Below are 11,739 nucleotides of genomic sequence, written 5' to 3' on the forward strand. Positions count from 1 at the left end.
CCAGACACTCTTCCCAATAGCATGGCCACAGCAAACATTTCTTAAATGATCCCATCCTGTACATGTGCTGTGTCCTCTGCCCAGAATGCCCCACTCTGACCAGATGAACTTTGAGGTCTAACTTCTAAAATCCAATCCAGACACTTACTCCCTCTCCCTGCCACTCTCTCTGTGAAGTCTCATCACCTCCTATATAGACACAGTCATCTCCTCCTGTATAGTTCCATATCTGCACACATTGCCACTTCAGTACCACATAGTAGTGTATTTGTGTCTTCTCAAAGCCATACTGTGTTCCCTGATAGGAAGGTAGTGCCAACACTGAGGTCACTGCTGGAGGCAATGAATGAATGAATGAGGCTGCTTCAGGGAAAACTGTTCACAATTAGTGGCCAAATTGAGTTTTCTCCTAACACAAAATCATCCAAAGAAAGTTCATGCAGATTCATGACTCTTGTTACTTCTTCCACGTAGCAACTATGTTTATCTCCTGGCTTCTAGTGACCTAATACTGTGGGGGAAAAACAAAACAAACAAACAAACCAACCTGCAATGAGAGAAGGCAGAGTAGGAGTGAACACTACTGAAATTATAGACGGAGCTTAGACTATCATCCGCTGAATGCTTGTGCGGGAACAGAAACGTCAGGTTTAACCTTTTGACAATGTGGCGAATACCTAGAGTCATTTCACTCTTGTCAAAGTGGCCTTACCATTGGATAGGCTTATTGTTTAAGTATGTTTTGAGTGAGTTCCTTAAGACACAATATTAAATTGGTAGCAAAAGTCATCTGTGTTAATACTGATTATAAAAAGTTCCAGCTCAAAGATGTTTCAAGCTCAGCTTGGACCTCAAAACAGTGCACAAAACCTTAGTATTACCCTACTGTCTACTTGCTGTTATACTGAAATGTCAGGACCTCTGCTTCTGTGTCCAGCAAAAGTTTACCCATACAATCCCATGACTCCACAGGCTGAGGCAGGAGGAGCTATAAGGGAGACTACCTCAAACACAAAAACGAAACAAAAAGTATTTAGAAATAAACTTAACCAAGGAAATTAAAAACGTGTACACCTAAAACTACAAAACACTGTCCACAAAATTACAGATAACTGAAATAAGTAATGTTGTCATGTTCATGAAGTGGAAGATTTATTTCTGCTAACGTAGCAAGATTCCAAGTTTCAGCTTAAACCTGAATGGCTAAAATAATCTCGGAAAATAACAAAATTAGAGGACTCGGTGTTAAAAGTTCCTATAAGAAATGGGACCCAGAGAAACCCTCTCTTGAAAAACAAAACAAAACAAAACAAACAAAAAGAATAGGGACCATGTGAGAGGGGAAGGGGTCTACTGGGAGAGATGACCAGAAGGAGATGGAGGAGAAAAGAGAAAGGCAGGTACCACGTGTTCGCATTGACCATCACTCACACTCACACTCACACACACACACACACTCACACATGCATACACACACACACACACACACAACATGAAGGCATAAGGGGACTCTTTGGGAATGGAAAAGGATCAGTGGGACAGGGAAGGGGAGAAAGGAAAAGGCATTGGAAGACAACGGGAACAAACTACAATGCTACACATTGGAAAATGTCATAAAGAAACCTATTATTTTGTGCACTTGCTAAGAATATTAATTTAAATGAACTTAAAAATTTACTACAATACTAAGTGCAGTGAGTTACTCTACGATGACCTGATATGTAAATGAGAAAGTGTAACTCCTAGGGCAATCACAGTGACATCCAGTCTTAACCACACTGTCAAACAGTGGGTGCCATCATGGACCTAACCATGTAAGACAACCAAGAGTACAAAACTAAGTCCACACTTACAATGTTGCATATTGTGTATCTGACAATACACACCTATAACATATTTTTTAAAGTCCTCACAACTTGGTAGTAAAAAGGCAATTAAGTTTTTCTTTTTTACTTTTTTTGGTTTTTCAAGACAGGGCTTCTCTAGGTAGCCTTGGCTGACCTGAAACTCACTCTGTTGTCCAGGCTGGCCTGGAACTCACAGAGATCCACCTGCCTCTGCCCCCCAAGAGCTAGGATTAAAGATGTGCGCCACCACCACCTGGCTTGCAACTCAGTTTTAAAAATGGACAGAAGTTCTTAGAAACCTACAAGAAGAACATCGTGATGGGTGGATCGGGGCCCAGGGGGGTTCTGCTCAAACTATTGCACTAACCAAGGACAATACAATAGTAAACACCGAACCCCTACTCTGACCTACCCAATGCACAGGACATTCTCCATAGTTATGTGGAGAGCGGGGACTGACTTTGACATGAACTCTGGTGCCCCATATTTGACCACCTCCCCTTGGTGAGGAGGCCTGGTGACACTCAGAGAAAGAATAAGCAGGCTACCAAGATGAGACTTGATAGCCTATGACCATATAGTAGGGGAGGAGGTCCCCCTTGGTGGTCACAGTCGTAGGGGAGGGGAATAGGGTGAAAGTGGGAGGGAGGGAGGAATGGGAGGATGCAAGTGATGGGATAACAGTTGAGTTGTAATCTGAATAAATTAATAAAATTAAAAAAAAAAGAAAAACATAAAAAAAATTTTAATGGACAGAAGACTGAAATAGACATTTTTCCAGGAGCTAAGCAAAGGGGCCACAGGCCAGCATCACCGCCTACTCTGATGAGACAGTGACAGCAAGTGTTGCTTGAAGAAACTGTATCACTTATGCTGCAAGCAAGGTACAAAACTGCTCTACACAACCATTTGTCAGTTCCTCGGACAGGTGAGCAGTAACACAAAAACCCAGCAATCCTGACCCTATGTATACCCCCAAGAGATTGGGAAACACAACACCCCACAAAAACCTGTATGAGCTAATTACAGGAACATTACTCATACTGGCAAAAAAGTGGAAGAGCCCAAATGTCCACCCGCTGCAGAATAGATAGACAAAATGAGATATGTCTTGTGATGGGATATTATTTGGCCAGAAGAAATTAAGAACTAATACAAGCTATAAGAAGGGCGAACCACAAACATTTAGAAGAAGCTAGTCACAAAGAACCATTCACTGGATCGTTTCCTCTCAAATATGCAGAGCAGGTGAATCTCTATAGAGGTTCTGATAGTGGCTGTGTCTGGCTGGGAGTTGAAATCCAGTAGGGTAAATGTGTAGGGTTTCTTCTTGGAGGGGTAAACTGTCCTAAACTACATAGCAGTGATGACTGTATCATTCTGTGACTATGCTGAAGCTATTTTATTGTTTGTGTGTGTGGGTGCGCGCGCACACACACACACACACACACACACACACACACACACACACTCTGTGAAGGCCAGAGGAGGACACTGTGAGCCCCACTCTATCACCCTCTGATGTCTGCATTATTTCTTTGAGAAGAAGTCTTTTATGCAAGCCCTAGCAATCCTCCTGTCTCCACCCAAGATGGGATTCTGGGTGCGCATGGTCACACCTGGCTTTTCACATGTGTGCTGGGGATCTGAGTTCTATCCCTCATGCTTTTATAGTAAGTGTTCTTACCCACCGAGCTATCTCCTCAGGCCTCTAATTGTGTATTTTTATTATTTAAAAAAGTTTTTCAAGCTGGACATGGTGGCACACGCCTGTTATCCCAGCACTCAGAGGCAGGTAGGTGTCTGTGAACTTTGAGCAGGTCTGGTCTACAAATGGAGTCCAGGATAGCCAAGGTTATGCAGAGAAACCCTGTCTCGAAAAAACTTTTTCCAGTTTTCACGTATGTGGTGTGTGGTGTGTGCGTGTGTGTGAAGGTATGCATGTGGAGGCCTAAGGCAGATGTTGGGAATCATACTCACTGCTCTTCCACCTACTGGTTCAGGGCTGTCAATCTCAGAGCTCACAGGTAGCCAGTTTCCACTTTCTGAGACTGAGAACGGCAGGCTGGTTACCTTACCCAATTAGCATTCATATAGATTTCTGGCTTTTTATCATCATTTCACATGAGATAGGCAACACCTGAACTGAATTGTGACAATACAGCTACATCATCATACTAACACATAGAAAGATAACGGATTGGCCGGACATGGTGATGCACGTCTGCAATCCCAGCACTCAGGAGGCAGAGGCAGGTGGATCTCAGTGAGCTTGAGGCTAGCCTGGTCTACAAAGCGAGTCCAGGACGGCCAGAACTACAAGAGAAACCCTGTCTCGAAAAGAAAAGAAAAAAAAAAAGGAAGAAAGAAAGTAAAAGAAAAAAGGTAACATTGATTTTTTTTTTTTTTTTTTTTTTTTTTAGCACATTTCATATTGGACACCCAAGAGTGAAACTGAAAGAGGTCAGTCGGGTTTTTAGGAAATAATCTGGCTGAACTGTCCAAGTAATAAAAACTGAAAAGCAGCCAGGTCATGCAACATGTAGGAGTCTTGGCTGAGAGCTGTAATCAACCTGGCTGCCATAATCAGACATGAAAATGACATATTCTGGCTCTAAAAACAAAAGGTGAAAGGTTTACATGATATGAAAAGAAGCTAGAGCAAAGGCAACGACCTCAAAACCTTGGTATCTCAGCCCTTTAAAAGGCACTAAAATGGAAATCATTTAAACAGAAGGCAAGTTTGGGGACTAGGATGAAAGACAGGTGCATCTTCAGGCTCAAGGTAGACTTCAAGGGAAAAACACCCACAAGATGTATGCAGCTCTGATAAAGAACAGTAACCATCCCATTTACTATGCAGTCTGCCGAATTTAACCTCATGTGGTTCTGATAACAAACAGCCTTATCGAGGTGGAGAAAATTTAGAGAGATAATTGGTAAGTATTATAAACAGACCCTATGTGGACAGTGTAAGCAGTTTGTCAGTATATTATGCTACCTTGTCATAGGGAGAAAAAAAAAATGAAATTTAGATTCCCAGTGTCTCATCAAGTAAACAAATTAAATAGATAGCATCTTTAACAAATAGTGCTGGTCTAACTGGATATCTACGTGTAGAAAAATGCAAATAGACCCTTACTTATCACCCTGCACAAAACTAAAGTCCAAGTGGATTACAGACCTCAACATAAAACCAGACACACTAAATCTGTTAGAAGAAAAAGTGGGGAAGAGCCTTGAGCTCATTGGCACAGGAGACAACTTCTTGAGCAGAACGCCAATAGCTCAGGCCTTAAGGTAAACAATTAATAAATGGGACCTCATGAAACTGGAACGCTTCTGTAAGGCAAAGGACTCTGTCAACAGAACAAAATGACAGCTTACAGACTGGGGAAAAGAACTTCACCAACCCTGCATCTGACAAAGGGATAATTTCCAAAATATAAAAAGAACTCAAGAAATTAACCACCACCAAACCAAATGATCCAATTAAAAATGGGGTACAGAGCTAAACAGAGAATTCTCAACAGAGGAGTACTGAATGGCTGAGAAACACTTACAGAAATGTTCAATGTCCTTAGTCATCAGGGAAATGCAAATCAAAATGACTGTGAGATTCCATCCATGTTACACCTATCGGAATGGCTAAGATAAAAAAAAAAAGTCAAGTGACAGCACATGCTGGTGAGGGTGGGGAGAGTGCAAACAATCACTTTGGAAATCAATCTGGCACTTTCTCAGAAAACTGGGAATAGTGCTACCTCAAGACCCAGCTATACCACTCGTGGACATATACCCAAAAGATGCGCCACCATACCACAAGGACATTTGCTCAACTATTTTCATAGCAGCCTTATTCGTAATAGCCAGAATCTGGAAACAACCTAGATGTCCCTCAACTGTAGAATGGATAAAGAAACTGTGGTACATTTACACAATGGAATGCTACTCAGCTATTAAAAACAAGAAAATCTTGAAGTTTGCAGGCAAATGGATGGAACTAGAAAAGATCATCCTGATGACATAACCTAGACCCAGAAAGACATGCATGGTATATACTCACTTATAAGCAGATTATTAGGCCAGGTGTGGTGGTGCACACCTTTAATCCCAGCACTCAGGACGCAGAGGCAGGTGGATCCCTGTGAGTTCGAGGCCAACCTGGTCTACAAAGTGAGTCCAGGACAGCCAAGGCTATAATAGAGAAACGCTGTCTCAAGAAACAAGAAACAAACAAACAAACAAACAAACAAAACAAAACAAAACAAAAAAGCAGATATTAACCCAACACAGATGTCCTCTGAGAGACTCCAACCAGTGGGGGATCCAGACAGATACTCGAAGCTGGCTGGACTCTGGGCAAAGCACTGAGAGTTGTAAGGCAGAGCTGGGGGATGGAAGGATCCAAAGGAGTCAGGAGCTCCACAGGGAGACCATCAAGGCTGGTGGATCTGGACACAGTGGGGCTTGCACAAACTGATGCACCAACCAAGGACAATGCACGCAGAGAACCTAGACCCCCTGTTCAGATGTAGCTGATGGACAGCTCATTCTCCACGTTGGTGGAGGGTGGGAACTGCCGTTGACCCTCTGACAGGCCTCTGGTGCCCACGATTTGATCACTGCCCCTTGGAGTAAGGCCTGGTAGGCACACAGAGGAAGGGGATGCAGGCTATCCAGATGAGACCAAATGGACTGTGGCCAGATGGTGAGGGAAAGAGGGGCCCCTCTGATGGAGGCCTGGAGGAGGGGCAGAAAGGGGGAAGGGAGGGTGGGAATGGGAAGATAAGAACTTGAGGGGATGATCATTGCGATGTAATGTGAATAAAAAAAAAAAAAAAAAAAAAAAGAAAGAATCCCAGTGTCTTAGTGCTCCCCACCCCTACCTCCAGAAAGCCCCTTTCGTGTTGCTATCTAAGGCAAAAACAAGCAACGCTTTAATGTATTTGCAATGGGAGAAACAACAAACAACAAAAAGTACAAACAGTTGAGGAAGAATCTAGCTGAGGAGCCCAGGCTGACTCTGAATGCCTGTTTTTCTTGCCTCAGTCCCCTAGGTGCTGGGATGACAGTCATGCGTCACCTCATCAGCACAGAAGTGGTTTTTCATGATTTTCTTCGTATCTGATAGCAACTTTAATTTATTCAAAATGAATCAGTTTTTATGTCCTCCACACTCATTAGGAAAATTATAATTACAGGGCGACTGACTATAACAGCCATATTAAAAACAATACACAAGGGCTGGAGAGATGGTTCAGGAGTTAAGACCACATACTGTTCTTGCAGAGGACTTGAGTTTGATTCCCAGCATCTCCACCAGGCAGCCGCCTGTAAATCCAGTGCTAGGTGACCTGATACCCTCTGATCTCCTCCTCGTCCTACACACACACACACACACACACACACACACACACACACACACACACACACACGTGTACACATGCACATAACAACTAAAATTTAAAAATCTCTGGGCTAGAGAGAGGACCCAGAGGTTAAGAGGACTGGCTGCTCTTCCAAAGGTCCTGAGTTCAATTCCCAACAACCACATGGTGGCTCACAACCACCTATAACGAGATCTTCTGGCATGCAGGTGTACATGCAGGCAGAACACTGTATATGTAATAAATAAATATATCTTTAAAAAATAAATATTCAGATCCTACAAGATTAATGAGAATGACAATGAAAAATATGAATCTTATAATACACAAAATTTTAGGTGCAGTGGCATGGGCGAATAAGACTAGCACCAGGAAGGCTGGAGAAGGACCTCAAACTGGAAGACAGGCAGGGCTTCCTGAATAAAAGGGCATGTTTCTTACAAATGTAATTCAGATGAAGACATGGCTGCTCTCATGTCTTCTGGGCTCTAACTGGATGTAGCAGAGTAAGCTATTGATATTTAAATAAACAAAGGGCGAATCAATGTCCTAAGAGGGCAGCAGGCTAGTTTACCGAGTTTGCTGACTCAAAGCCAGTGTTAGGGAAGGGCTCTCGCAGCATTTAAGAGACAGATTATACCTGTGAATCTTCCTCTGTAGTACATCAACGTGGACAAAACCATCTAGGGCTTATGAGATTAATGGAAGCATTGTTTAAGCCACTGCTAATGTCAACAGTTTCACCACACACATTCGAAACTGGCATAAAAACAAATCAGCTCACTTTAGCAATTAATGACTCAATCATATGCTCATGGTCACATCTTCTGGATCTGCTCAGGTTCGTCACTGAGAACAGTCGTTCCTCTCACTCTTCATCCTGCTGTAACTCATTTTCTGTCCCACACTACTCAGAATAAGATAGCCATTAACCTTTAATCTCCAACCAGAATGGACACTTCGTTCTCAATGGTAGTTAAAAGAGGTCACCTGTCTCCTTCCCTTCTTTGACTGTCCTGTCACACTAAACTCTCCCATTAGAGCCGTTGCATGAACTTTGCCTGGCTCCTCTTTACTTGGCACATAAGTGGGAAACTCATTAAGCTCTTGGCTGCTTCTCATCTTCTCATTTATACTCTTTGGAGAAGAGCCTTCCTGCGCCAATGGCCAAATATTCTCCTTATGCTTAGATTTCCTATGCCCTGGCTCATTATCTGGACTTTTCTCTACTAGCTGTTTCCATCACACAATATCTCAATGGCGTCTTCCTAGACATAATAGTGAAGGATGGCTTAAGAGAACCTTCAATTATATATAGTGAAAAAAGCCTCAAACATAAAACTAAAAAACCCAGGCAGGGTTCCACACCAAGGAACTCATTTGTCATTTAAAGCTGGCCCTCATCCAAATTTGTCAATGGCCATTTTGAAATATATTTGGTTACTACAAGGCTATACTGTAGTTTACCACTCATATAATGATTCAAACTAAAACAAACCAAACCAAAAACACCAAACAAACAAGCAACAAAACCCTCAAAACAACTGTCTTCCAATCTGTCAGAAAATAAAGCCACCAGTCTTCCAGGCAGCTGGCAAGGGCCTTTTGAAAATTGGGTCCCAATATCTTCAAGATCAGTAAAAATTTTAACAGTGCCTCAGCACAAAAAGAGTTTTTTGCCCCCTCTGTGAGTGAAGTTTTAAAAACAAAATAAATCCCCTCCATGGCACATCTGACTTTGTGATTATTATAATGAGAACAGTTCAATGACAATAAAATGGCCATAAGCCAGAATAAAAGGAAATCACTAATTCTTGTTTTACCCTTATTTTTTCTCTTTTCACTGAAGACCTGCGCAAACATTTTCTTAATTAGATACTAGCAACCTGACCAGATTGTAATACACATTGTACTGAGTAAAATATTATTAAATCAACTGGAGTGCTATTAATTTTTTCTTATTTTGAAGACAATGAAATATTTTGCTTGGGCTAGGTTAGGCACTTGGGCTCGGTGTTCAGTATTTGCCTAGTACATGTCAGGTCCTCAGTGAGCAACCCAGCACTGCAAAAAACCAAATGAGGAAACCAACAAGAAAACAGCTTTGCTTAAAAACAAAGGATTAAGAAAGAATCAAAGCAAACAAACAAAACAGCTACCCAGTGCATGAAAGTTCTGAGTTCACTGTTGGGCATGAATTAACACCTCACAGGCCTGGAAAACCCCAGATAGATGTTGAGTGTTCTGCTTTTGGACCCAAACAAGCACAGAGAATTAAGTTCCTCAGAGAAATTAAAATGAGACAAAGCAAGCTTATGTCATGAGTTTGTCTACACAGTGATAGAGTACTGTGTAGCTCCAAACACAAAACAGCCAGGTGGTGGCGCAGGGAGGCGGAGGCAGATGATCTCTGAGCTTGAGGCCAGCCTCGTCTACACAGCATGTTTCAGGACAGCCCAGGGCTACACTGAAAAACGCTGTCTCAAAAAAGAAATAAAATCCAAAACAGAAACCCACAAAACCACCCTTCTTCTGCTAAGTGGAAGAATGCTACTTCCACATATGCAGGAATTGCTCAACTTTCTAAAGATACCGAGCCTTGAACAAATCCTGGATTAAGTCCAATTCCCTAACAAGTATTTTTGTTTTGTTGTATTTTGTTTTAGTTATTTAACAAATGGTTGAAAAGGTGAGTATCAATCCTTCCCTTCAAACACACAACCTAATGTACTCAACTGTTAACATGTCATTCTGATGATCTTTGGACAAAAGGCACAGAGTTGTCCTCAAAATATCAAATCCTTTAACAATTCTCACTCCCAATGTAGCTCTGAAATTAATTGTCTACACTAGAGCACACATTTTCTTTTCCTTATAACCTTTCTTTTCTTCTTCTTCTTCTTCTTCTTCTTTTTTTTTTTTTGATACAGGGTTTCTCTGTGTAGCCTTGCCTGTCCTAGACTCCCTTTGTAGACCAGGTTGGCTTCAAACTCAGAAATCCACTTGCCTCTGCCTCCTTCATGCTGGGATTAAAGACGTGGCCCACCACTCGTCGTTTCTTACATACTATAAGTGTTTTCATCACTGAAATTATTCTTTACACTATTCTGCCTTCTACTTTTATATGCTAAGTACCTATTCTAGCAGCTGGGTAATATCCTGCCATTTGTTTTTGTTTTGTTGTTGTTTTTTAAAAACAGTTTTTACATATGCATTCATATTATTACATACACACACAATTGTTTTTTTATTCAACTACCTCAGGTAAGATATACTTAGGTTTGTTGTTATCACATTTGCCAGTAACAAAATAGCCTTCAGCTCTTTAACATCAGTGTCAGACTGTGGCCAAGAGGCTGAAAGTTTCTGGGAACTTTGTGACCTCTGGCTAGATTTTCACTCTAGGGCTACTTCCTCCTGCATTAAAGGCAAGAGTCATGCTAGTAGTCCCTCACTGTCTCTTGCGGTTATATAAAATAAAATCTCTAGTCTTGTGACTTGGTCGCGCAGCACCACGGGACAGACATTCCATGACTGGGCGTGAAGGCTACTGCCAGAGCAGTTTGTGGGGTGGGGGTGTGGGATGGAGGGGATGGCTCACACAATCTGGGCTAAGACTGCAAGTAACCCACAGCATCCTGCGAGGACTTCTTCAGGAGAAAAAGCACTTGATAACCAGGGAGAATATGTCAAAGTCATCAGGGAATCGGCAGCTTTTTCTCTAGAGAGTTCTGTCTACAGCTGGTAGTTCAAATACTAATACCAAGAGTGTAGAATGCAGGAATCCTACCCAGTCGCTCATGAAGGCTAGAACTTTCCTAAAATGTGTACTTTTGTCCAGACAGCACCAAAGCGACTGCGCCTGGGGCACACAGGGCGGGTTTGCACCCACACTCAGCGGGACCAAACCACAGGCACCCCCGAAAGATGCAGCCCACGAGCAGGTGGCTCTCGCCCCGACCGCCCCGCCACAGCTGTGCCCCCCCCCCCAGCACCTGCACCCAATCTGCGACTCTGCTGGAGCTCACCCACCGGTGGCACATGCTGCGCCTGGGCGCAGGTGACAGCCATGGCCAGGAGGACCCAGGTGAAGAGACTTCGGCCCAGCATCTTCCTAGCTGCCAGCAGCTCCAAGGGACTCCCGCAGCAAAGCCGACAAGGACCACCTCCGCCTGGACAGGCCGCACCTCCACGCGTGACCAGTGATCCCGGGCTACACCAGGCACGGAGGGAGATTAGCCAGAGATTGGAGGCGCCGCAGGCAGGCCCAGTCCCCAGAGCGGAGTCCGTGCTCAAGGCCAGAGAGGGGCTGCGCCCCCGGTACGCCAGGAAGTGGTTTCGCCCAGTCTTAGCCGCGCCCCGGGGCGGGACTTCCAGCTTCCCTTTGGACTTCTCCCGCCTAAAGCTGTGGGGCTTGGGCTGGACGCGGAGTGCTGGAGGCTGCCTGGGGGCGGGACTCCCACTGACTCTGGAGACGTTAGCTTCTAGGATCCACGGTTCCT

At 43.4% G+C, this 11,739-nt stretch overlaps 1 protein-coding gene across 1 annotated transcript in view; it reads right to left on the reverse strand.

Annotated features, from left to right (window-relative positions):
- Window positions 1-11,508, reverse strand: part of Asah1 (N-acylsphingosine amidohydrolase 1) — a 30,813-nt gene extending 19,305 nt beyond the window's left edge. The window contains exon 1 of the mRNA XM_051169540.1: window positions 11,270-11,508. Coding sequence (XP_051025497.1) covers window positions 11,270-11,347 — 78 coding nt within the window. The 5' untranslated portion in view covers window positions 11,348-11,508. The remainder of the gene's footprint in view (window positions 1-11,269) is intronic.
- Window positions 11,509-11,739: the final 231 nt, after the last annotated feature.

This window comes from Acomys russatus, chromosome 27 (genome assembly GCF_903995435.1).
Source record: "Acomys russatus chromosome 27, mAcoRus1.1, whole genome shotgun sequence".
NCBI lineage: Eukaryota > Metazoa > Chordata > Mammalia > Rodentia > Muridae > Acomys > Acomys russatus.